The sequence below is a fragment of the Labeo rohita genome, chromosome 11, assembly GCF_022985175.1.
Source record: "Labeo rohita strain BAU-BD-2019 chromosome 11, IGBB_LRoh.1.0, whole genome shotgun sequence".
Lineage (NCBI taxonomy): Eukaryota > Metazoa > Chordata > Actinopteri > Cypriniformes > Cyprinidae > Labeo > Labeo rohita.
Window position 1 is genome coordinate 3088542 of NC_066879.1, and position 27959 is coordinate 3116500.

Consider the following 27959-nt stretch of genomic DNA (forward strand, 5'->3'; position numbering starts at 1 on the left):
TTGGCGAATAAAAAAATTCTGTAACACTTTACAATAGGCTTCATTAGTTAACATTAGTTAACTACATTAGTTAACATGAACTAAGATTAAACAATACTTCTACAGCATTTATTAATCTTAGTTATTGTTAATTTCAGCATTTACTAATGCATTATTAAAATTTGTTTGTTACCATTAGTTAATGCATTGTGAACTAACATGAACAAACAATGAACGACTGCATTTTTTAACTAACATTAACAAAGATTAACAAATAATGTGATAAACGTGTTGCTCGTGTTAACACATTAACTAATGTTAACAAATGACACCTTATTGTAAAGTGTTATCAGATTTTAAAATATTTACAATATTTTAGACAAAAAATAAACTGCTTTATTTATTTTATTTTATTTTTTTAGATTTGTTACGTTTTAATTTCTTTATTTTTTCTCTTTCTTATTTTTTTTCTTATCTCTGGAAAGTTACACCCCAGAGACATTTTTGACTTTAAGCACCCTTATGTTACATATTTTGTCTTTAGAAATTTTCATCATAAAACATGTGTATTCAAGTCATTTTTGTATGATTTGTATTTTTTGTGTTTTTTTCCCCCCCCCCAATGTCTATCTTCATTTTATTTTTGAATATCTACTTTGACATGCAGTCTCGGTTATTCGTTGAATGAATGTTCACAGCCCATGAAACTGGATTAAACAACATATTGACAGGTTGACCTCCTTTATCATCATCTTCTTGGACATAAATACGTGTACAGAACACCATGCGGTCGCTTGGCTGAGTCCGTCTTTTCAACACCGATCCGTAGGAACGGATCCAAAGAGCGCGCGCCTGACGCTCATTAACTTTCCCCTTGGCGCGCCGCAATGCGCCTCACCAGCGCTTTGTGCCAAGAAGCAATGCTTCTCTTAACAAGTACTACAACTAGCCCGCTCTTCTCCAACTGGGAGAGAAATTGCTTTCCAAAACGATGGAAGGAGGACGGTTTAATTAGAATTTCATTTGGGCTAAACTGAGAGAAACGATGTAGTTAACATTTGGTGGACTTAATTGGGGCCTTTTCTTCCTCGCCCCCTTAAAAATGCTGAAGCTACCCCCGTTAATCTTCCATTTACAATCAATTGAGTTGACCAAACAAAAGTCTGGGTCCTTTTTTTTTCTTCCTGTCTCAGCCGGGCTTTTGTCGCTTGTAAATGCCTCAATTTCGGCTGATCTCTGTCGTGTACATGCTCTCCGCTGTTGACAGTTCATTAATGCGCTCTTGTCCCTATAATCCCTCTCGCCGCGTTACATGTGCATGCAGTAATGAGCTCCGTTGTCAATTAACATGTTTCTAGAAGCAAAGCTGGTTGCTCAGATGTTTGAGAGGTAAGTGCAGAAAAAGGCCAACGAGACTGCCTTTAGGTTGTTTTCTTCTCTGCAATCTTTTTTAGGCACTAGGCAAGATAGGCAGCTTTGCACAAAAGGGATTTTTTATACCCCACACAAACATGTCTTTTGGTGAGACCCGCCCCCAATGGTATTTTCCCAGACCTCTTCACCACCAGAAATGCTCTGATCTTTTAGTTCATCTTTTTTTGCCAGTGTTATTTTGTTTAACCAATCCACATTCGTATTAAATTGCCATCGCATTAACAATTTCAACCCACTAAAACTGCTATTTTTATAAGTAAAAAAAAAAGCTACAACCTGTAGTGATGAGTTTATTGCACTTTTTAGACCACCTTGAATGTCATTAATGGCGAATAAAATCGAGCTGAAACCGTAAGCTTAAAGACGCATTTTGATGCAGAACAAAATAGCTGCAACTTGTTTGTTTATTTAGTTGAAATGCATTATTCTTGCAAGATGCATTAAAATTACACTGCAAAATAATATGCATTATTTTTATTCTTTATTATAGCCCTCAGTAAATGCGCATTATAAAGTTTGTTGACTATATGATATGTATGCAACGTAGCTCTAGAAACCCGATATCACTCAAGAATCATATGATTTATGTTTTAAAGAAAATCACGCCTATGCTCCACACGGGATGACATTCGAATGCGGCTGAATGAAATAAAGACACTTCTGTTCAAACACATTTTAGAACCTGTGCCTCTGAGGAGGTGAATAGGCCATTCAGCTAGTAATATTAGTCTTCTTCGTGGTCCCAAGACGTGGGCATAATTGCTAATTGGGCTGTAATTGGGAGAGCGAGATTTGGGATCACGCGCTTGTCTCTCATCAGAATTTCTGTTAGCGTGTAAGGATAATATTGTTCCAGGATCCGTGCGCGGAATACATTATTGTTTATTAAAGCTGCGGTGATTAGGAGAAGTGGGAGAAGTGTAGTCCATTTTCCACCTTCTGATGAACACGACTTGATGCGCTGAAGCTTCCCCTGAGGCTCTTTAGTTGATTAACGTAATAGGCTTTCAAGAGTCCATGTTTTATCTGATAATTTGAGCCATTAAACTGAAGTCAAGTGTACGGTCACAGAGGCAGAGTCGTGTATCAAATGTCTGAGTGAAACCACAGGATTTGAACTCCATCAGACATGTCATTAGGAGCTTTAAATTTAACTGCGCACTGAATGGCTGCAGGCAATAGATCGATAGTTATTTATTATATTTGATGGATGGGTGAGTCTTGTTTGTCCTTTGCTTTTTTATTTAGCTTTAAAACCACTCTAGCTTATGAGGTTTATCATTTACATTAATGTGGGTAATTATAGTCTATTTCTTATTATAGAAAATATGTCGCAGTTTACTTTTACAAGCTCTGCGTGTATTTTTGTGAAATATAAATACATCTTTAGTCCCTTTTTCTGTTTGCATTGTTTACAACATCAAAAAAAATCACTTTTTCAACTGACCTTAAATTCTGTGCACAGTTCCTAAATCATACAAATCTAAAAACAAATCAAAATTAAACAATTAGCTTTATGTGAAACAGGCAGACACATTTAAAATATGAATGGTGAATTTCATTCTGCAAATGAAAAAAAAAAAAAAAAAATCCGACATTATTGTATTTATGATTTTATTTTAGCATATTCGCTTTACTGCGTCAACAATTGTCAACAAATTTACAAATTTATCAAACATTTCTTTTTACACATAGGTCGCATTTATTTATAAAAACGCTTTTCCTTCATCTAGTCTACAAATAATTGCTTGGTAGCCCCGTATGGCAGTGGTTTCATTAAATAATATTTTATTCTGTTTTATGTACAATTCCTCGATGATGTGATGATTTTCTCCCGTCCCGTTCGTCTCAGTGGAAGATGTTAAAGCACCACAAAAAGTCGTGCGGTTCATCAGTTGTCCAAGTTTAGTCAAAAACCGGTCGCGTCTCAGTTTTGGTGTCCTCTGGAAGAATCGTTTCCGCCGGATAAACAATTGGTGTTATCGTGCAATTTCCGTATGTGCTTTTTCAAGTCAAAGTTCCTACAGAAGCCTTTCCCGCAGGTCCCACACGTGAAGGGCTTCTTGTCGTTGTGCGTGTGCATGTGAAACGTGAGGTTATAGATCTGATGGAAGGCTTTGCTACAGATTGAACACTTGTACTGTTTCTCGCCACTGTGGGTCAGTTTGTGATTCTTGTAATTCCCTGAAAAAAAAAAAAAATGTATATATAAAACGAATTATGACAGGGGTTTTTCCCCAGCAGGTCAACAGTTCACAATTAAGTTACATTTAACAGAAGAGTTTCATTTCCAAGCCTTCACTAATCAGCACTTTGCATGTCGAAGTCAAGAAGTTGTCAAACTCAGTTAATATCACTTCGAGAACTGTCGACGTACAAAGGAGTTAAAGGTCTGTGTTTTGACCCATATGAAATGTAAAAATCTTGTAATGGAAAGTAGTTAGTAGAGTGACAATTTGATCTTGTTTAAAATTGATAAAGGTCTAATTTCAACCAGTTAAAAAAACAATCGAATGAAATCGAATCGGGTTCATTTTAATGCGAAAAAAAATGTGTCATTTATTAAAAGAAGAATCAGAAGTTGCTTACCTTTTTGATGAAAGCCCTTTCCACAAAATTCGCAGACGAATGGTTTGTAGCCTGCATGAATTCGGATGTGTGTGTTTAGAGTCGAGCTTCTGTTGAAAGCTTTTCCACACTGGTTACATTTATGAGGTTTCTCCTGTGAACAAATTCACAACACCTGGGTAAGTAAATTATGACACGCGTGTGCATTTTATTAAAATGTAGTAAATTATTATGGCTATAAAAATGCTGTTTGTTTTTACTCACCTGTGTGTGAATAATTTTATGTCTACATAATGTGCTGGCCTGCCTGAAACCTTTCCCGCATACTTTACACACGAACGGCCTTGCGCCCGTGTGTACCGGCATGTGACGAGTCAGGTTATAGTGCGCGTTGAAGACCTATGGAAAAAAAAAAATTGAAAGAGCTTAATAAATCATTTGTTTATTTTATTTTGCTTTCCCACATCCCGTCAAAACAACTTGACAAATTCCGTAGGCTAATTTACCTTTCCACAAACTTCACACGTGAAGTTCTTGGGTTTCCCGTCAGCAGAGCAGTTATTTGTTTTGCTGTGCGCTTTCACTCCGTTCTTCTCAGTCAGGTTGTGGTTCTCCCGCACGATCTGGTCCAGCTGCCCAGGCAGATGCTCTTTGTGTGGGTACTGAGGTGTGGGGAATTTCTCGGGCGAGACGCACGCAAGTTTGGCGTTCTCCAGCAAGAGGAGCTTCTGATGCGCGCTTATGGCTTGTGCTTGAGAGTTCGCGATTGCTGAGGAAAATAAATGTCCGCTCAGCAGCTCGGACTGATGATAAGCCGAGTCCAAGTAATTGAAATAACACAAGGATCCATTAGTGGGCATGGCAAGCGCTTGGTGTATCACCTGCGGTTTGATGACCCTGCTTCCCGGCAACACCGAGTGCTTGATTCCCGCGTCCGTTTTGCTGCAGACGCCGCAGTTGGCTTTACACATGGCCGCTGAAGTGCATAGTGCTCCCCTGAAATTAACTTTCCAAAACTCGGAATAGTTCATTAAAGCCTTGGCCTGCAGATCGTAGCTGAAAGGCTGGATCGGGATCATGCAGGGAATCGGGGTGCACAAGCCGACCGTCTTCTTCCCCTCGGATCCCTCAAGTCCTCCGCGGCGCTCCTCCGCGGCGGTGGCTTTTGGTTCCGACGTCTTGGACATGATTCTGTCGATGGAAAAGGCCAGGGACTTGGGTGCCGCCGTGGCCCCGCTCCTGTCGTCCAGTCTCGGGCAGGACATCACTGTTTCCAGAGGGAGAGAGCTCGCCATTTCTACCCAACTTGGTGTGAGCATCGACCAGCCGCCCCGTCCTCTCCTGCTGAATTCCAGAGAAGCCAGGACACGCACCAGTTTAATAAGCACCTTGCTTTTACACTGTCACCCATTTGCATTCAAATGGCCATCCCCGGAACAATAGCATCCAGGGGTACCCGATTAATGCTCATTAACTAGTACACACAAAATTAACAGGACATTACAGAGCTCGTTAAGCAGAGAATAAGACAAAACCCCTCCCAGAGTCGATTCCTATTCAGCACTTGCGAAAATCTTACAGCAAACTTACGCCAGAGAGTCGATGTTGTAGTTTACCTTTTTCCTCCAAAGCGCACAGCAGATGTATTCAACGATAGCGGCGTGACTGCACTGTCACATTTTACTCGCAGACGTCCTCATCAGCGCGAGATCACTGTCTGGAGCACTTAGCTGACATCACTTGCTCTTGCTCTTATCAGGGTGACAAGGAAACGCCATCACCAGAACTGTCCCCTCTCTTACCGCTCATTTATACACGGCCACGGGGGTGGTATGCATGACAGATACTACAGATTATTATTTAAGTTTCTTGCCTCAAATGGTCCGTCGCGCATCCACAGCACAGTTCATATCATGATGCGCGATATGCGGCTGAAGAACAGTAGCTAAAACATATTGAAAATAATGCCTGTAATTCTCATTATTTGAATGATTTTTTTTTCAGTTCATTTTTTTATGAAAAATAGAGTAAAACATACTTTGATCGCTGTATTTAATTTGATGCTATTTTTTATGATACACTTTTATACGTCATTGTTGTTGGTATTTATTTATTTACTCACTCACTTAACTTATTTATTTATTTATTTATTTATTTGAGAGCGCTCAGTTTCACAGGAAATGTGCAGCTCAGGTCGGTTTAATAATAAGGATTTGTGGACCGTCCGACCAGTTTCAATTTTCATTACAAGTTGCTAATCCTTGTCGCTGAAAATTGCTTTTCCATGCTGGTTTATACTTGCTATTTGTACAATTGAGAAGGTCCCATTTCCACCTGTTTAGGGAGCAGATTGCGAGAGCAGAACCTCCCTCGGATCCTATTAAACGTTTTTCCTCCTTCACCTATTCAGAGGAACCAATTTTCCAGCGCGATTCAGAGTTCAGCCCCGAAAGAAGCAGCTCTTTCACTTTTAGCCACTAAAGCACTGCGTGGAACCTGGTTTTGTGTTTTTCTGAAATAAAGGGAAGGATTAAAGCAGGGAAGAAAAGACTTAGCCTGGCCAGAGGTATAGCACGAAATGAAAAAAAGAGAGAGACCCTTTTAAAGCTGTATAAAAAGTTTGCTGGAATCCAGAGTTTTGTGTGCTTGCTACAATGACCAGTCGCCCTCTCGTCTTTTTAAGAGGGCCAGCTTGAATTCATTTGTTTGCAGACGATTTCACCTGAGACTCACAACAAATTATTACAAAAGGGCCGGAACGGAGCTTTTCAAGTTCAAACACGGTGATTATCTTTACTGTGAGAAGAATATGGTTGAAGTTGCTCACACAGCGTCGCCTGAAGATGTTGACTTAACATTCTTCTGATTGAAGCGTGCTGACGTCTCCAAGCACGACTGCATATGACAGTAATTAATTGTTAGGTTTTTACTCAAATACTGCATCTGTTCGTGAATTGGAATCTACTGAATCTATATAGTATACATTTCTGTAGTTTGGCTTTGCAGCCTGATTGCACTCATTTGTTGTTGCTTAACGCTTATTTCAACGAAATAAAACAAGCAAAAGAATCCCATTCCCCACACCTGCAGCCGCAACAGAGGGGACCTTAAACAGGTTCCACTAATTCTACTCATATGTAAATGATCTAACTCTAATTTGAGTTTATTCAGGCACAATTAGCGGCTTGTCCACACAATAAACATTGATCCTATTGCTGTAACTTCACTCCCAGCCCGCGAACACGTTGTGAAATGAGCTCCAATTCCCATTCAGCGGACGCGCTCCTCTTCAGAAAGCAGGAGGCAAAAGACGGAGCACGATTTACATGACAAATTGCTTGTGTATTAAGGCGCGTTTAATTGCCCTATAGAAAATACTGAATTTTGAGAATAATTAATCAATACAAACCACCATTAATTTGCACCCTGTGTATTAAGAATTTGACGTATTGGCACTGGAGGAAACTAAAGAAACTGTCCAGCTTGCTACTACGTTGCATATTGTAATTGTGTTGGAACTTAATGGAAATAAAAACTACATTTTAGTAATATTCTAGTCTAATGACAATCCTTCAAACGAGTTAGAATCTTGAAAGAATGTTGTGTAGATTGTCATAAATGTAAAAACAAAATCTGTGATTTGTACATGCTTGGTTTGAGATAGGATTAGGGTATTGTTATCATATTTGCATTTTGGAACTAGATTTGCAAATCTGTTCTTTAATTTTGACTCACATTATGTGCTCTTATTACATACTACTTTTCATTTCAAAAGGCTCAATATTTATTTATTTATTTTTTTTTTAATTAAGGACAAGTTTTAAAGTGGGTTGATTTCTTGTGTTTACAGTGAGTTTTCTCCTTGGCATATTCACTGTCTAATTACTGACTGTTCATTTTCAGCAGGGCTACTTTTTCTCTGTCCACTTTGTTTAATTAAAACAAGTTTGGTTCTTTAATAAATGAGTTCATCTTTGCAACTGCAATGACAGCTTGTGAATCACGTTAACAGGTTGCATTAAGAGAAGAACTGAAAGCATGTGTCCAACATCAATGTGTGGTACTTACTGATAATGATGGCACCTGTGAATTTAGCAGCTTCCAGGTGTACTGAGGAAGAAAGTGTTTAACGCTAATTTTAAGGATTGGAGGATAGGAGAGACAAACATGTCTGAGACACGAGCACACCTCTAGAGACACATTGTGCCACACTTTGTGGCAGGAATCCCACCTTTAGGTGCATTTGGAGACCAGCGCATCCATTCCATCTGTTCTCAGATCAGTCAAAGAGTCTTGATAAAAAGTATTGATTTAAATTTAGCTCTGGGGATACAGCTCTAGGAGAAGACAAATGTTTAGTTCACTTTTCATCGTTGAAATGTTCTGACTGCTCAAGTGAATGTTCTCTGAATAACAATTTCATGTTTTCATTACTCTGTAACAATTAATGGAGTTCAGAGGTGTACAGTGGATTACAGTTTGAACACAGCCAATGTATACATGGTATACATTTGCATGCAGAATAATATAGGTGTGAAACACTGCTGTTTTGCATTTTCTTGAAATGTTTTCTCATACTGAAGTTAATAGTGCTGGCTGATGTTTAACATAAACAGTTCAAACGGCATGGATTAAACATATCACCGTTAAGATGGAGATGTCAGAGAGGAGGGTGTCTGTGTAAAAGGATAGTTCACCCAAAAATGAAAATTCTGTCATTAATTACTTACCCTAATGTCATTCCAAACCTGTAAGTTCATCTTTGGAACACAAAATGTGTTAAAGAAATCTGAGAGTTTTTTGCCCCTGCATTGAGATAAAAGTAATTACCACGTTCGAGAGCCAGAAAGGTAGTAGGGACATTGATAAAATAGTCCAAGTGACATCAGTGGTTCAACCATAATTTTATGAAGCTACAAGAAAATGTGTAAAGAAGACAAAAATGACAACTTCATTCAACAATTTCTTCTCTTTTGTGTCAGATGCACGTTTACAAGAGTACCATGATGCATGCATTTGACGATGCTGATGCAGGAGCTGGGTGTATTGCTGCAGAACCCGTATACGCTGCACCTTGTTTGCAAGCAGACATGTGTTGTGGTACTCTTGTAAACACACAGAAGAGAAGAAATTGTTGAATAAAGTTTTTTTTTTTTTTTTTTTTGCGCACAAAAAGTATTCTCGTAGTTTCATAAAATCAAGGTTGAACAACTGATGTCACATGGACTATTTTAACAATATCCTTACTTCTTTTTTGGGTGTCAGTTGCATTGCTGTCTATGCAGGGTCAAAAAGCTCTCAGAGTTCATCAAACATCTTAATTTGTGTCCCGGAGATTAATGAAGGTCTTACAGGTTTGGAATGACATGAGGGTGAGTAATAAATAACACAATTTTCATTTTTGGGTGTACTATCCCTTTAAAGTATTTTATTTTTTTTTTCCATGCAAAAATACATTTATTTATTTCTTTGTCCAGCAGTCAATGGGATTAAAGAAATAGTTCACCCAAAAATTAAAAATTTGTCATTATTTATATTTAGCCTCCACTTATTCCAACCTTGTATGAGTTTATTTCTTCTGTTGAACACAACAAAATCCTCCAAACATAAGGGTTAAAGAGGGAAACTTTCACCAATGTTGAGTACTAATTACTAGTTTATTATGTATTTGCAATTTATTATGATTTTTTTAACCTGAAGCTTGTCATGTAACCACATTTCTGCAAATAGATCTGATTTCTGCAAAAATGCTTACCTCGAACAAACATACAAACTAAACAAAAAACACTTATATAGCAATAGTAAGAGAAAAAGAAAGTAGCTGTCGAAGTTGCAAAGAAAACGGTGACCAAGGAGAAAAGCTGTGTTGTCAGGCAGTTGCTGTGGACTGCAAAAAATGGCTATTTTAATGCAGACTTGAGTGAGTCCTTTTGTCAGCCAGGACATTCCAGCAGCAGTTTCTCACCTGCGCCTCACTGCCTGTCCGTTCGGCTCTCTTCAGCATCCCGGAATCACTCAGATGTGCACATATGGCAAACATTTGCATGGTCACAGTAGTTCTTCAATAGCTTTTTTTGGATTGTGCGATCTTGTCATAGCCATACACGGCTCCCTATCTAGTGCATGCTCTCTTAGCCAGCTCTTTTCTGTTTTAATTGTCTTTCAGTGCACCTTTCTTCTCTATTTTCCTTTTCAAGTCCTAACGTTCCTTCAAGTGCTGAGTGAACCACTTTTGCTCCTGCCTCTATTTTTCTGACCCTTGTCTGTGTGCAGTACGTTCTCCATAATGTCAGCTCTGAATGGCGCAGTGGTCTCCAAAGCGCGGGGGGACTCAACCGCACCTTTGATGCTCCGAGCAAAAGGTTTGAATGCTTTTTCCAGAACAATGGCGAGGAAGCCTGACAAAGCCGCGGGTGCAGGGCAACCTGAGTAACCCTACTTCACCTTCCTATTCACCATTCACGTCCCTCATCTGTCCACCAAATTAAATATGGTCCGCAAAATGGACAAGGGAATGTCCCCTCCGGTGTTATGGGGACGGAGCAAACTGCGGGACGCAGACGACGTGTCTTGTGAGTAAGGCCGGGCATTAACATATTCACTTCAGGCTGCAGAACAGGTGGATCAGGGAAGAATGGGAATGAGAATGAGTGAAGGATGGGATTCAAGCCATTTGATTGGCTGCGGAGGATGTGAGCTCATTGCTCTCAAGGGCCTGATTATCCACTTTAAACTTATTTCAAGCATATTTGTGTTTCTTTGAGGAGATGTCTTAAGTTATCAGACTCTCATATGACATCATTGTTGAGAGGCCATGCTGCACTGCACAACATTGTGCACTTGTAATTCTTTAGTACTTAAGTTTATTAGAGATTTACTTTATATAACTAATTTATATAGTGTTTATACTATATTTACTTTATATTGCTATATACTAGTAAGTACTCCTATAATAAATTATATTCTTTTTAAAAAATGTACCAATATTTCAACAATAATATTAAAATATGATTATAAAATATAAATCAGAATATTAAAATGATTTCTGAAGGATCATGTGACGCGAAAGACTGGAGTAATGGCTTCTGAAAATTCAGTTTTGGCATCACAGAAATAAATTCGATTTTCAAATATATTAAAATGGAAAACAGTAATTTTAAATGACAATATTTCACAATATGTTTTTCTTGTATTTGTACTTCTTTTATATGTTGATCAAAAAGAACCCAACATCAACCAAAATATTTAAATATTTTAAATTAATATACATTATGAATTGAATTGAATGAATAAAATAATCATTTAAAATGAAATGTTCCTAAATATTTATATTACCCTTATTTTTTCATGCAATAAGTCTGTCAAAGTCGTGCTATATATAGTCACTTTTCTGTGAGTTATTAATTTTCATCCATGAGTGTATTCATAATATAGCACAGCCACTGCTATAATTCTTTACTAATGATGTTCATTAGAGTTTTTATGGCTGCAAATACCTTATATAATGGATTTATATAAAATACTTTTACTTTATTTACCTTATATTGCTATATACTTGTAAGTTCACACATATTTTACTTCTGTTTCAAATCAATACTATTCTTTTAAACTTTCTGTTCATCAAAAAGTCTTAAAAATGTATATATGTTTCTTCAATAATATTAAAGTACTATTATAAAATATAAATCAGAATATTAGAATGATTTCTGGAGGACCATGTGACACCAAAGACTGGAGTAATGGCTGCTTTTGGCATCATAAAAATAAGTTACATTTTAAAATATACTAAAATAGAAAACAAGTTATTTTAAATGATAATATTTTTTTATATGTTTTTCTTGTATTTTCACTTCTTTTATATATTAATCAAGAAGAACTCACGGTCAACCAAAATATTAAAATATTTTAAATATACGCTGTGATTTTACAATAATTTATCAAAATAATTTAATCATTTTGAATGAAATGTTCCTAAATATTTATATAACCTTGATTTTCTGTTCATGCAATAAGGCTGTCAAGGTCGTGCTATATATAGTCACTTTTCTGTGTGTTATATTAACTGTTCATCCATGAGTGTATTCATAATATAGCACAGCCTCTACTATAATTCTTTACTAATGATGTTTATTAGTTTTTTAATGATTACAAGTATTTTAAGTGAATTTATATAAAATATTTATAATATATTTAACACATTAACATATACAGTACATATTACTGTGTAGTACGTACACACATTTTACTTTTATTTGAAATAGCTTTCTATTCATCAAAGAATCCTAAAAATGTATCAACATTTCCACAACATTATTATAAAACATGAATCTGAATATTAGAATGATTTCTCATGTTTTGGCATCATAGAAGTAAATTACATTTTAAAATATTTTAAAACAGAAAACAGTTCTTTAAAATCCTAATATTTTATAATATGTTTTTTCTTGTAATCAAATAAATTTGTGAGCTTAAGAGACTGCTTATGTGTGTGTGTTCAGTCAACCAAAATATTAAATATTTCAAATTACTATACATTAGGAGTTTTTAATAATTTTTTTTTTTTTGTTAATGCAAAAAGTCTGTCAAGGTCATGCTATATTGTGAATACAGTCACATATATTGTGTTATATTAACTTTTCAGCCTATAGCAGAGTCTCTTGTGTAGTTGCTTAATTTCAGTAGTTCAGTGCTTGCAACTATAAATGAATAGGCTAACACAGCGGACTGGGCTCGAAGGGCGGATATTAGGCCGTGTAGTCGAAAGGCACAATGAGCTCTCAGCATAAGCCCATTGACAGGGCCAGATATGACACACTTTATCCTCTGAGCCATTTCTGATTAAAGCAGGATGATGACCGTCGTCTTCATCTCTCATTGTCTCTCATTCACTCTCACCCTGACGGCGTTCCCATGAGCTGAACATAACGTGAGATTACTTCAAACATTAAGCTATTCATTTCACGGAAAAGATAAAAAAAAAAATAATCAGGCCCGTTGTACCCCCGTCCTAATGCGGAGATAAGATGGTTGCAGCTTGGCTTAAAAAAAGGAAAGAAGCATAAGAGGCTTTGAATTGTCCTTGTTGAAGGGATCTGACATCTACCTGTTTACTTAGAGGGTTTACTTAGAGACGCAAGCTGGCATCCAATCGCTCCACACGCCTCTGAGAACAGTCGGCTGTAGTCTAGGTGAGAGTCGTGCTCCGTCTCGTCATCGCACAATGACATCTGCTCGAGCAGGCAGGGTGAAACTACGCACGCTGTGGGCCTCGAATTGAAACGTTTAAGTCTAACCCGACGTTGGCACACAAATGTAATCTTGTGCTACTTTGCCTGTGTATATGTGTCCGCGGTGTCTGTTTTTCATTTGCCCACCGCACTCGTTCTGGAGGTCACACGCTGCGCTCGAAGCCGGGCCTCGCCTCGCATCCGCCTCTCCGAGAGCCTCTCCCGCGCAGATGCGAGTGTGAACCTGGGGCCAGTTCTTGTTGCGCCGGTCAATTGGAGAATCTTTTATTTGGATACACTTATCATTCCTATTTCCTAACCTGATTGAGGCTTAAAAGCCAAAGCAGCTCAGATCGTGCCAGAATAAATCTCCTTGCCTATTAATCTGTCGCCTGGTCCTCTCCCTCTCAAAATTGTTGCATTGCGGCAGGATTTATGAGGAAATTAAATGTATGATATCCGAGTCTCCTCTCACGGAGCTCCGCGCTCGGCGACAGAGCATTTCTGTCCTCCTCGGTTGATTACAGTGAAATCAGCGCAAGAGTGGCGCCTCGGAGGAAGCGTACATTCCCACAATTAGGTCACAGCGGCGGGCCGCGGGAACATATTCTAGCGGTGGGCCTCTCTCATTTGTCTTTCCCTGCCCTGTGCCCCCGCGCCGAGCAACACACCAAATTGTATCCGTGGGTCTGGATCGGAACGAGTAAGGAGATGAAAAGGCAATTTCCATCTGCTAGTTAAAGCTCCTCCATTCCTTTCTCTGCTTCTGAGTGCTGCATTATTGCCCGTAGTCTGTGCTCCAGGGGGTTAAATGAAACACTTCACCTCGGTTATACTTAACAATTACGCGCCGGTGGACACTATGCAATGTTGTTCAACAAGATGACGTGCAAATGCTGAATGATACATTAGACAATCATCACTGGACCTTTATGGATCAGCAGCAGAATGTCTTATTCCACCGCACCAAAACATCTAGTCTTCAATTCAGATCGTTGTAAACATACAAAAGCATTAAACATATTAAAGATATTCTCAAATTCATCATTTCTTTTTCCCCCACGAAAATATTCGGCAGCACAACTGATGATAATAACAAGAAATAGTCTTGAGCTACAAATCCGCATATTAAAATCGTTCTTAAAGCCTGGAGCCATGGCTGCTGAAAATAAATTACATTTATTTACCTTCAAGGTAGTTTTATTTGACTCAACTATTGCTTAAAAAACTATATTTCTTGTTAAATAGCTTGGAATTTAACATTTATTATGTTCAATAAATGAGCATTTACTGATAAGTTGAATAAATAATAAACATTTTTTAACAGGCTTATTTAAAAAAAGTTCACATTTTGATTATTGCTTTTGCCTCTTGTAAATACGTGTCTTATTTTTAATTTACAACCTATTTTGGGTTCATTTTAAGCCAGCCATATAGTAAACAAGAGTTAAGCTAAATAAAACAGAAGGTTCACTATTAAAAATAAAGGTTCTTTATTGGCGTCAGTGGTTCTTTGAAGATGGTTCTTAGATTTTTAAAATGTGGTTCTTTTAGGAACTGTTCACTGAAAGGTTCTTTGGAGAACCAAAAATGGTTCTTTTATGGCATCACTGCAGAAACATCCTTTGGATCCTTTATTTTTAAGAGTGTTGGGTTAAACATTTAACCCTAAACAATCCAGCTACTAGGTTTGTTCATATTTCACCCAGCGCTGGGTTTTATTTAACCCAGTATTTTTTTAGAGTGTACTACAGTAGAAAAAAAAAGTATTTTAAATTTATATTTCACAATGTTACTGTATTTGTGATCAAAGAAATGCAGCCTTGGTGAACACAAGAAACTTCTTTCAAAACATAAATTCAACTGAATAAAATTTGTTCCTTGACTGGTCTGTGCCATCACTGGCCACTTTCTACCCTTCTGCATATCATTAAAAAATTAAATACATTTAAATTAAATATAAATAATTTAGCTACTCAATCTCCTTCTGTATAAAATTAATAAAATTAAAATCTAAAATATTATTTAAAAAAAAAAAATGTTTATTTAGACTGTTGGAATTTAAGATCACAGAGGTGGTTCCTCATTGATACAGTCTTCACTGTAATAACGCATGTTTGGTACCAATGTGTTTTTCTCCTAAAACCAGTGACCATTTCAAATCTCGTCTTGGTTGTTTTTACTCATCCTCGAGGAGTTGTTTTCAAGGAATCTATGTTATGATTAAGATATTCCATCTTCATTTAATATGTCACGGTATTAATATCTAATCCCTTGAATTTATACTTACTGTCTTAAAGACCAGACTGATTTGTTTTGAAAATCTTTTATGAAAAATGTTAATCTGGTTGAGAAGATCTGCCTTGGGACTGGCCTGTGTCATCTCTGGTCAGTCAATCTCCTTCTGTCCTGCAATATAGGCACTGAAGATGAGCTATGACTTAATCCCAAAATGTTAATCTCAGACTTTTTTCTTTTCTTTTTGGTGGAAGTGGGAGGGTGTGGGGAGAGGTCGAAGTATTGTGCGCTTCACTTACACTGTAAGTACTGAATGAAGCCTGTGTTGTATGCAGGTGTTGCTTTTTTCAGCATAAAGACTTACAAGGCGAATAAAACATTGTGACCTTCATTGTTAAAAGCAAAAAGCAAAGTTATGAGTTTGAATTCTTTTATTTTTGTAAGCCCAGATTCTTGCATTCCAACTGTGGGTGTACATAAGGCCGACGCAAGATGAATCCACCGGTTACTTTCCACAAAATCAAAAGCTTTCGGATAAGATTTCTGACAATTGGGACATGCAGCTACTGCACAGAGGGGAATATAAAGCGCTGTACACACAAAACAACAGTGGCAATGATGAAAACCTGCAAGCGTTTAGAGGCTATCCGAATAGAAGGATCGGAAATGCTTTGTTGCAAAGAAACAAAAAGGATACAAACAAAAAGCTTCTTTGTGATTCCCCCCCAAATACAGAATAAATATATTTTTGATTTTTTCTTTAAATTACGCATGGCTTAAAAACATAAAAAAGTATTGACGTCAGTCGAAGTATATCACAAATAAGCTATGGGAATATATTGCGTCTCTAAAATACAGCTACAAACATATCACCTTACCTAACTTGTTAAAAAAGGTGTCTCAAAACATTTGGGGTGTGGGTTTTTGACGTGTTGTTGAAGTGAGCTGAATATATAAACACCTGAACAAATTCATACAATCATATCAGTTGGCCTACTCTCTGAAAGAAACGAGGTCTATGCACAGTTATGTACCATTAATGTATTTACAATACACTGAAGAAGCGCCATACGGATTTGCATTGAACAGGGACACGACGAGCATTATTCCTTACCATCTCACACGACATCTTTACAAATGGTACTCCATATTGCTTCAAAACATTTAGGAATGAATTTCAGACATTTTGCTTATTCCCCCCTTCAAAACATCAAACCGTGTCAATTTTAAGTTTGGTAAATATACGCTGTCATCTGAATAGAGATTAATATATTTTTGTTTCATTTTAATTGAAGGTGGTCCCCTTGCGTGTCATAGAACATGACGTTAACAACATCCAGACATGTACGAGTGATGGACAGTGGTGTACATGCATCGTTTTAGGCTGACCGAATTGTCCACACCTAATTGTCTCCAAGTCATCTAGTCATCTTCCTCATCGCTGTCCTTCATGGATATTCCTTGCATCCCTCCTTCTCTTACAGATGCTGTAGCTTCTTCTAGAATCAGCCTGTTTCTCACCGTCTCATACATCTTGCTGTTCAGAGTGGAGTCCAACACACCTTGTAGTCGGAAATCACGATACTTTTTCTGCAAAAACACAGAGGGTTGAGAGAACAGGCATAGGGACATGAAGTGGATCTAGAGTGTGTTTTCTTATATAAACATGAAAAAATTTTCATGAATAAGGTAAAGCGCTTTGATGTTCTATAATGTTTTCTGAGTGATGAAAATGAGAGATCGAAAAACAAGCTAAAACGGCATGATTGCAATTGCGTTTTTACGTAACATTCGCTTTTGTTCATTCTATGGGGTAAATTTAGGTGTAGTGCAGATGGTACTTTATTTTAAAACATCACGGAGCATTAGAGATATAGCACCACTCAATGGATATTTAAATTCAGAACTGCGTACAAAACCAACGTCACATAAAACGTTGTTACATACCATATGTGTTTATCTGTTCTGGGGGAAAAAAATGAACACTCAGTGGACATTTCACATTGAATATGTAACGAAACGTACATGGCGCTACGTATTTTGCGTCTTGCAAAAAAGTTCCCACAGGTACGTTTTCGTCATGAGATCAGGTTGTATAAATCTAAATTTGCACAAAAGTAGGCACATTTAAACATGAACAATCTCAAGCTTTGTTGGCGCTGAAAGCCTAGTGGGCAGCACAACGACACTATGTCGGGTGTCCCGAGTTCGAATCCCCCCTCCCCCTCCCCCCTCTCCACTTCTAATCCTGTCGCCTCTACACAGTCCTATCACAATAAAGGGAAAAATTCCAAAAAACTTAAAAAACAATAAAATTAAAAATAACCTCATAAGCATTGTGCTTACATATATAGCGCTGTTCCCACCCCCTCTCTCTCCCACTTTGCTTCCTGTCTTACACACTGTCCTATCCTCAAAAAGGCAAACGCTAAAAATAAATCTTACAATAATAATAATAATAATAATAAATTAAAAAAAAAAAAAACTCAACCCTTCAACCCTACTGTTACTTGGAGAAAATAAATATCAAGCAGATATTTTCTTTAACTATTGAAAAAGGTACACTACCAGTCAAAAGTTTTGAACAGTAAGATTTTTAATGTTTTTTAGGAGGTCTCTTCTGCTCACCAAGCCTGCATTTATTTGGTCCAAAGCACAGCAAAACAGTAACATTTTGAAATATTTTACTATTCAAAATGTTCTGTTTGAATATATTTTAAAATGTACTTTATTCCTGTGATTTTAAAGCTGAATATTTATGATCATTACTCCAGTCACATGATCCTTCAGAAATCATTCTAATATTCTGATTTGCTGTTCAAAAAAGTTCAGAAGAACAGCATTTATCTGAAATAGAAATCTTTTGTAACATTATAAATGTCTTTATCATCACATTGATCAATTTAAAGCAGCTAAATAAAAGTATTCATTTCTATAATTCATATATATATATATATATATATATATATATATTTTTTTTTTTTTTTTTTTCAGATAAATGCTGATCTTTGGATCTTTCTATTCATCAAAGAATCCTGAAAAAAATGTACTCAACTGTTTTAAATATTGACAATAATAACAATAAAAAAATGTTTCAGCATATCAGAATGATTTCTGAAGGATCATGTGACACTGAAGACTGGAGTAATGATACTGAAAATTTAGCTTTGATCACAGGAATAAATTACATTTTAAAATACATTCAAATAGAAAGCAGTTATTTTAAATAGTACAAATATTTCACAACATTACTGCTTTGCTGTAGTTTGGCTCAAATAAATGTAGGCTTGGTGAGCAGAAGAAAGTTTTTCAAAAACATTAAAAAAACTTTTGGCTGGTAGTGTACACTACCATTGAAAACACTGGGGATGTTAAGATTTCTTAATAATAATAAGGCTGCATTTATTTGATCAAAATAAAGTAAAAACTGTAATATTATTACTATTTAAAACAACTGTCTTCAATTTTAATATATTTTAAAGTGTCATTTATTCCTGTCATGGCAAAGTCATTACTCCAGTCTTCAGTGTCACATGATCCTTCAGAAATCATTCTAAAGTGGTGATTTGCTGCTCAAGAAACCAATTACCAATGTTACCCCCCCCCCCCTTGATTAAGGAGACATGGAAAATATGCAGCGTTGCGGGGCCTCAAGGAATGGGGTTGGGAACCACTGATTTAATCTTATCAATTTTATTAATATTTTCATTTAATTTTTATTCCTAAAACTAAAAATCATGCACATGCAGGTTTTGAAACCATTTTAAAATGTCACCGACTTTGGTAACAGGGATTAAAATGTACAGATTTTATGTAAACTTATTTTTTTTTCCCCTCTTGTACCTATTTGTGGAAAGTGGCTGTTACACAGTTGTTATTCTGGTGGTGTTGGAAACTATAGATGAGGAATGACAATGAGGTCTTCTTCATCCAGTATTAACCAAAAAACAATAGATCTGATATATTTCCATCAAGGAAACCATGTCTGTGAGATATAACCACACACACAGACACAGCATACGAATGCACAGAAATAAATGTGTAATATCATACTATGAAATCCTGTTGATCGTGCTGTAAAATCAAGCACAAGCAGAGGCTGGAGAGGAAGACCGCCTTCACTTGGCTGATCCACCTCCATAATCAGACTCTGATTGGTTTGCGTGTGCATATTTTTATAGCATGTGTTTACAAGTACATTTGGTGCAAAAACTGTGCTACAATTACTTCCTGCACATACTTGGGTGGTTTTGAATCTATAGCTTTTTTTGCATTTAATTCAAATGGCCATCTAAATACACTTTAGTGTTCATTGATGGTGTAGTTTTTACCTTTACAATTCTGATGAGGATTTTCAGCTGATACACATGCAACTGCAGGTCCATCCGGTCTGTCAACCAGGTGCCCAGGAGATTCATTGTGCTGGTGTACCATTGCTGAAACACAAATATATTGTTCTCCAGCAAAGACAGACACACATAGAAATGCTGCCACACACAAACAGAACACACATCTACTAAAACACAAACACAAGTGTTGGCAGTAGATTATCTGAATGAAAATCCTTTTAGTATAAGGTCTAAAAATACTCACCAACCTGATATAGCACAACTTTGAATCACAAATCAGACTGACAACCTTTTCCTCGATATCCCTCTACAAGTGAAACTTGCATACTTGCTACTAAATTTAGTGGAAGAAAACTTCTACTGGTCAAAAGTGACTACTAAATTTAGCGTCAAGTATACTAGTCTCACTTGTTGGAGGAAAATGACTGGTGGAACAGAGCTTAAAGAGGCACTGAGAGCAAATTGGTGACATTACGAGGGGGGCCGTTCATACAAGAGGTCCCAACAAGCTCTGCCTTGGAGGAAGTCCTTCTGTCACAGTCATGATCCTCACCCAAACCTCTCCCTGTCTCCACAGCTCCACCCAGGAACTGTTAATTGACAGTTTGGGATCCCATCAGCTGTCTCCTGTGCTGCTTTTGGACACTGATCATGAGAGATGTTGCCCATGTTAAGCCAGCCACAATCCTGCCCTCAGCCTGCGCTTCAAACCGTGGCACTTTCTGTCACATTGAGGGAGAAACATCCATCATTCCCAGCGGACATGTTGTCTTTACCGCAGTCACAATGAGCTCGCTAATGTAACCGTGGCTCAGGGTCTTTCTTTTTTTTTTTTTACGAGACTTCCTCTCTCTTAGTCTCAGCATTTGCTCTGTATTTCTACTCACTGAACTCAAAGTACCTCCTAAATAGCCAGCGCACTTAGCTTTTGGGCTGCAGATGTTGGACCGTGGGGAGGATCTTGTTTGAAGTCTAATTGATTAGTTATGATCGAGCTGGTCTGATGGTAATCTGAGCTGACTGAGTCTCAACGGTTTAGGAGCTGAGCAAATCCAGCCGGAGACACAGGAGATGTGTCTTGGGTAACTGCAGCACACTTCACGGTAGCCATTATGAGGCCTTATGCATAAAGTCAGTAAAATTAATTAAGAAATGTTATTCGGACTAGAATTGCATGTCCCATAAAATTGGAAAACCAAGGGTACCAAGGGTGTCATGTACATATTGTTTTAAAGGTGCAACAGTGACATTTTCTTGAATATATGTGACCCTGGATCACAAAACCAGTCATAAGTAGCACGGGTATACTTGTAGCAACAGCCAAAAACACACTGTATGGATCAAAATTATCGATTTTTCTATGCCAAAAATTAATAGGATATTAAGTAAAGATCATGTTCCATGAACATATTTTGTAAATTTCCAACTGTAAATATATCAAAACTTAATTTTTGATTAGTAATATGCATTGCTAGAGCTTCATTTGGACAGCTTTAAAGGTGATTTTTCTCAGTATTTTGATTTTTGTGCACCCTCAGATTCCAGATTTGCAAATAGTTGTATCTCGGCCAAATATTGTCCTATCATAACAAATTACATATCAGTGGAAAGATTGATATATAAATCTCAGTTTAGAAAATTGACTAGTTTTGTAGTCCAGGGTCACATATATTGATAAAATACCCCCCCAAAAAAAAAAAAAAAAAAAAAAAAAAAAAAAAAAAAAAATATATATATATATATATATATATATATATATACGAAAATATATAAAAATATATAAATACATTTTGATAACTTTTTTGTGTTCCACATGGCATTAAACATGGTTTGGAGTGATATGATGGTGTGACTTGATTGGATGAACCAAATTTTGATTTCTGTTTGAGTTTTTAGACTTTTTTTATTTATTTATTTTTTTAACCTACAATGATCTTGCAGCTTAATTATCAAAAATAAGAATACTTTTTGTGGATGTTACATACAAAATCCACTTTGAAAGTGCATTACATTTCTGCTGGCACTTTCACCTTCTCAAAAGCCTTGACTTGTAAACATTCCACAATTAGAATTATAAGGTTCTATCTGACATAAATTGAGTTATTCACATATTCTTATTCCATGACAACTGATTTACACTGTGTGATGTTTCTTTTGTAAGCTGTGTACACTTTGGGCCTTTTTTTTTAGAAAACAAAAATAGTTCTACCTACTGAAGTCTATGGAACGCACAAACTTTGAAGCTCAGTATCTCAAAAGTGCTTAGAATGCAGATAGAACCTTATAATTCTAAGGAGACGAATTCGCTAAGGCAAACGTCCCAATCGTTTTACCAGTTTATCACACTGAAAGTGCAATCCATTGCTGTTTAAGGGATACACTGGTAAAATTATGCCACAAAGGTATGTCCGAATAATCAAATGGGCGTTTTAGGATTTGATCTAAGTGGCTGAGCTTAATGGCTTGTCCCTGCAGTGAATCAGAGCTTGGTGTTGCTCTGTGAGGGCTGGTGCTCTGTGCCTGTGAAAGATCGGGCAGCCGGGCCGCGATGGACCCCCACAGGGAGGCCAGACCTGGAGCAACTGCTCTCTCTCACACTCAGTCTTTCTCTCATGCTCACTCTGTGTCTCCTACATTTGCTCCCATAATAGTGCGACCTCTCCGTCCTTTATCATTTTAAAGCAGTCAGCCACCCACAAGTATAATTTAGTCATCATTTGCGAAAATATTTTGATGAATGTTTTTGAGAAAGAAAACAGGATTTGTCTTTACTATGAAAGTCAATGGGGGTCCAAAACAAGAATAGACCCCATTGACTTTCACTGTATAGACAAATACAAAATGGAAAACATCATCTTTAATGCCACAGTAGAAAGACAATCATAGTTCAGAATGACACCGTTCTTTGGTGAACTGTCCCTTTAAATGCATTACTAGCAACCTATCAGTTCTCGTTACAATATTTTCAAATAAGAAATGCTATAAATATATAACTGGATGCATTCCACTTATAGACCCACTGTCTGTCAAATCAGATGACAAATCAAGTGACACACAACGTGGACACGGACGTATATTCTGATGAATCAATATTTTGAACTAGTGAGAGACTCGTCCTGCAAGACCGTGTCCTCTGTGGTCTTGGTTGTGAAATGAACAGTGCTGGCAGTGGGACATTGTTCTGCTGTCAGCAGAGAAACAGAAGACTCTCCGAGAGCGTATTATGTACTGTGGCACTTTTTGGATATTGAGCAGCGGGAAGCTGGCAATAGCTGCTAGCCAAAACAGGAGTATCATGACTCTGAATGCATAATGAAAGAAGCGGATATGGGAGAGAAAAAAAAATCTGTGATCATCTAACGAGTTCCATCTGATATTGGAAAGCGCGAGAGCTGCGTGTACACGCGTGTGTGTGTTGGACGCGTACGCTACGGTTACCGATACAACACACATGAACATCTGCAGGGCCCCCACACCTCTAGTGGGGAGTGCCGAAAGGCTGAGCGACCTCCTGCCCCCTGCCACACCACGCACATGCACAAGCCGCGCTCCTAAGGTTGCGTTCACACTCTCGTCTTTGACATGTTACAGGAAGCCATAGCGCCTAGCAGGGGGGCAACAAACAGAATTCAGTGTAAGGTTGCACATCCATCCACCCCCGTCGCAGACGCGCGCACACACGAGCGCCCTCGCGACTTGCTTTTATCGAATCTTGATGCACCTGAAGGCTAGAGGCTCCTGTGAAAGGACCAGGAGGAAGAAAGAGCTGGTAAGGGCCGAGCTCGGATTAGAAAAAAACACACTCTTACAAAAGCGGGAATGCCGAGGAGGGGGCGGGGGCTCGGTGGGGGGTAATGGGGGGATTACAAGCAACCTGTGACTCTGCCTCTTTCTGCCCTTGCTGGTGGTAGCGGCTCTGTAAAAGTGTGTGTGCGCGCCACTCGGCCTGCTCTCGGAGGCCTAGGCTGTTTGAGAAGCGCTCCTGCTGGGACCCAGCTGTGTCTGCAATTAGCAGTAGGGATGGAATGATGATGGTTGCTAGCGCTGATGTGAATGCAAAGCGACAGGCCGGTGGAGATGAAAACAGCAGAGCCGTGCCTCCCCGCGCTGCCTGTCCTCTCGGCGCTCCTTGCGAATCAAAATCGAGAAAATACCCCAAACAAAAAACACGAAAATCGAATGTCCAACCTTTCTGCCGGTACTCTTTGCGTCTTTGTCTGCGCTTAATAGAGCCGTCTCTCTCTTAGGCCAGCGGGTCGTAGGGCACTCGTCCTTCGCGCTGGCCAGGCGAGTGAATCGGGCCCCTTGCCGGGCCAGAGAGGGAGGCCCCGGGGGCTGAGGAGTCTTTAAATCTGACTACAAGACATTATGCACTTAGGACAAAAGCTTGGGGTAATCCTACCTGCTTGCTGTTCACGGCCGCCACCGGCCCGTTATTGTTCGCCTCATCCCTCCTGAGAGGAGGTCCATTGATGACTGAACTCAATTACCATGGTAACTCACACCGGTGACCCCACGCCTCCCGGCGCTCGCTATCTCTCCGCCGCGGGACCCCGCGACCTCGTGCAAAAAACGTTGTGTAGGGAATAAGCGACCCTAAACGCAGTCCTCCGACGCGCTGCTGAGTTAGCGCTCTCTCTCTCTTTCTCTCGCTCTTTCCCTCCAGAAATAGGTGCTTCTGAATGGCGGGATTGAAAATAAAGTTTCAGGCTCAGCAAGCCAAAGGGCTTCAAACTGCTCGCGATTGTGCTGTGGATACAAAGAGAACCCTGCTCGGGATTTGCACGCCTCACCGGATCCTTAAGTGGAACAAGCCCTTACTGTTTCTGAGCAAGCTCTGCTACACTTTTAAGTGTCTCTAATGCTGTTTTTTCAGTTTGTGTGTGTGCGAGGAATAACCTACTGAACGGAACGGTGTCTGGAGCAATTTTTTGGGCGGGGCGCAAAACGAACGAGAAGGTATAATTGCAAAGAATGCATTTCTGCTACTGAAACCAACGCTTGTGCGTGACAGTGTCCAAACAGGGCCTTTCTTTAGAAAAACACGAGCTCGTCGAGATGAACTAAACGGCGGGAATTACAGCCTGTGATCGTGTCATTGAGTAAACACACAATGAAGAAAAAGGGGCGAGGGATAAAAAAAGGAACGGGAGAGAGAGAGAGTTTGGTCCCAGGGCAAAGTGAGCCATTCTGCTCACAAAGGAACGCTTAGGGGAGGATTGAGCCGAGCAGGAATGAGGAGCATAACACTTGTGGGGTTCGGCCTCAATGGGGGGAACGAAATGGAATAAACCAGCGAGCACTTGAGAGCCCCGCGGTGCACCTGAATGGCTGAGGGGTGGGAGGGGGGCGGAGGGGGGAGCGCAGAAGGTGAATGGGCTGCTTTTTGGGACCAATTTGTTTCTTTTCACCCTTTTCCCCTGCCTCTGCGCTGACAGATGTACAAAGGCGGACCCGCGCTGAGCCTCTCGTATACATGAACCCGCTAGCAGATGTCACTTTTGTCAGACAAGTTAATCAAACAAATGCCACCATACCTCACTTATATGTCACGGGGAGAGCAAGAGACGGAGAGAGAGCCAATAGACGGCTAATAGAGAGCCACGGCGCTCGAATACGTTCACTTCTGCTGCCGCACGTTTACTTTGCTAAAATCTCTAGCCGCTAGTGTTGTTGCTGCGGGTTTATTTAAATTAGTCTCGGTTCACAGTAAGCGACAAAGAAAGCACCTCGGCCTCCATAATTATCAGAAACCTGAACCGCTAACATCTGCCCTGTATTCTGAAAGAGCCAAACCCCTTTAACATGTTTTGAACAGTATCTGTGAAAGGACCTGTTGGGTCCCTTTTAGTCTTTTTTTTTAATACTGACCTACTAGCGTTCAGATTATTCATCTAAAGCTCCTTCTTGAATTGGTTTACCTCTAAAATAAAAGGATTAACTGGGGAGAAAAACAATAAGCGCGCATCCGCCTCCCATATCGCATGATTATCTAAACGCAATCAGAAGTGAAATAAAGGAATGAAATAAAAACACATTTTTTGGTTGTTGTGCTGGATGTCATAATCAAGAATCAAAACGCATTTTCAAAACAAAATTGTTGTGATGGGAGTAAATAGGATCTAAATGTTTTCAATTGTCTAAGAAAATATGTCTTTTCTTTTCCAAAACATGCTTTCTGCATGTTTGTAGATCACAGTGTTATTTTGCAACAAAACAAAACAAAACAAAACATTGTCAACACAAAGTTTTTGTGATGGGGATAAACTGGATCAAAATGTATAAAATTGTCTAAGAAAATCTCTTTTCTTTTCCAAAACATCTGTAGATGTCTGTAGAACAAACAAACAAACAAACAAAACAAAATTATTGTGATGGGGGTAAATTAGATCAAAATGTTTAAAACTAGGAAAATGTGTCTTTTCTTTTCCAAAACATGTTTGTAGATCAAAGTATTCTTTTGAAACAAAACAAAACAAAATGCAAAGCAAAAAAAAAAAAAAAAAAAAAAAAAAAAAAACATTGTCAGCACAAAGTTTTTGTGATGGGGATAAACTGGATCAAAATGTATAAAACTGTCCAAGAAAATGTATCTTTTCCTTTCCAAAACATGTCTGTAGATCAAAGTGTTGTTTTGCAAAGCAAAATTAAACAAACAACAAAACAAAACGTAAAGCAAAGCAAAGCAAGGCAAAAGAAAAAAAACATTTTCAAAACGAAATTGTTGTGATGGGGGTAAATTGGATGAAAATGTTTACATTTTCTAAGAAAATGTGTCTTTTCTTTCCCAAAACATGTTTTCTGCATGATTGTAGATAAAAGTGTACTTTTGCAACAAAAGGCAAAGCAAAAGAAAAAACATTTTCAAAACAAAATTGTTGTGATGGGGTAAACTGGATCAAAATATTTAAAATTGTCGAAGAAAATGTGTCTCTTCTTTTCCAAAACATGTCTATAGATTAAAGTGTTGTTTTGCAAAGCAAAATGAAACAAACAACAAAACAAAAGGTAAAACAAAGCAAAGCAAAAGAAATAACATTTTCAAAACAAAATTGTTATGATGGGGTAAACTGGATAAAAATCTTTAAAACTGTCTAAGAAAATGTGTCTTTTATTTTTCAAAGCATATGTTCTGCACGTTTGTAGATCAAAGTGATATTTTGCAACAAAACAAAACGCAAAGCAAAAAAAAAAAAAAAACACTTTCAAAACAAAATTGTTGTGATGGGGGTTAACTGGATAAAAATCTTTAAAACTGTCTAAGAAAAAGACAAATCTTTTATTTTCCAAAACATGTTTGTAGATAAAAGTTTTGCAAAATAAAACAAAATAAAATAAAATGCAAAGCAAAACAAAGCAAAAAAAAAAAAAAAAAAAAAAAAAAAAAAAAAAAAACAATTTTTAAAAATTTGGGGTAAATTGGATAAAAATGGTAAACATTTTCTAAGAAAATGTGTCTTTTCTATTGCAAAATATATTTTCTGTATGTCTGTATATCAAAGTGTTCTTTTGCAACAAAACAAAACAAAAACAAAATGCAAAGCAAAGCAAAAAGAAAAAAAGAAAAGAAAAACATTTTAAAAACAAAATTGTTGTAATGGGGGCAAATTGGATCAAAATGTTAGAAAATTTTCTTAGCAAAATCTGTCTTTCTTTTCCGAAACATGTTTGTAGATCAAATTGTTCTTTTGCAAAACTAAATGAGACAAACAACAAAACAAAACGCAAAGCAAAAGAAATAACATTTTTAAAACAAAATTGTTGTGACGGGGGTAAATTGGGTAAAAATCTTTAAAATTGTCTTTATTCCAAAATATATTTTCTTATGTCTGTAGATCAAAGTGTTCTTTTGCAACAAAACAAAACAAAAACAAACACAAAAACAAAAAAATAAAATGCAAAGCAAAAGCAAAGAAAAAAACATTTTCAAAACCAAATTGTTGTGATGGGGGTAAACTGGATGAAAATGTTTAAAATCGTCTAAGAAAATGTGTCTTTTCTGTTGTGAAACATGTTTGTCGATCAAAGTGTTCTTTCGCAAAACAAAACAAAAGAAAAAAACATTTTGAAAACAAAACTGAAGTGATGTGAGGTAAACTGGATAAAAATGTTTAAAACTGTTTAAGAAAATGTCTTATCCTTCCCACAACATGTTTGTAGAAGC

General features: G+C 37.8%; 2 protein-coding genes across 14 annotated transcripts in view; both read right to left on the reverse strand.

Annotated features, from left to right (window-relative positions):
• Window positions 1–3049: 3049 nt before the first annotated feature.
• On the reverse strand, window positions 3050–5732 carry fezf2 (FEZ family zinc finger 2). Of its 4 annotated transcripts, none has more exons than XM_051123077.1 (5): window positions 5572–5732; window positions 4488–5322; window positions 4246–4380; window positions 4003–4135; window positions 3050–3597 (listed from the first exon to the last, which is right to left on the reverse strand). In XM_051123077.1, exons 2-5 carry the CDS (start codon window positions 5298–5300, stop codon window positions 3341–3343), a joined length of 1338 nt encoding a protein of 445 aa, XP_050979034.1. In that variant the 5' UTR covers window positions 5301–5322; window positions 5572–5732; the 3' UTR covers window positions 3050–3340. The 4 variants fall into 4 exon arrangements, with proteins under 4 accessions (XP_050979034.1, XP_050979033.1, XP_050979036.1 ...); XM_051123076.1 differs by having other exon boundaries at window positions 4488–5325; XM_051123079.1 differs by having other exon boundaries at window positions 5598–5725.
• A 10914-nt stretch (window positions 5733–16646) lies between these two features.
• cadpsa (Ca2+-dependent activator protein for secretion a) overlaps window positions 16647–27959 on the reverse strand; it is a 138866-nt gene continuing 127553 nt past the window's right edge. For all 10 annotated transcript variants that reach the window (XM_051122457.1, XM_051122456.1, XM_051122459.1 and 7 more), the window contains 2 exons: window positions 19778–19882; window positions 16647–17036 (listed from right to left, as the gene is read on the reverse strand). In XM_051122457.1, coding sequence (XP_050978414.1) covers window positions 16869–17036; window positions 19778–19882 — 273 coding nt within the window. In that variant the 3' untranslated portion in view covers window positions 16647–16868. The remainder of the gene's footprint in view (window positions 17037–19777; window positions 19883–27959) is intronic.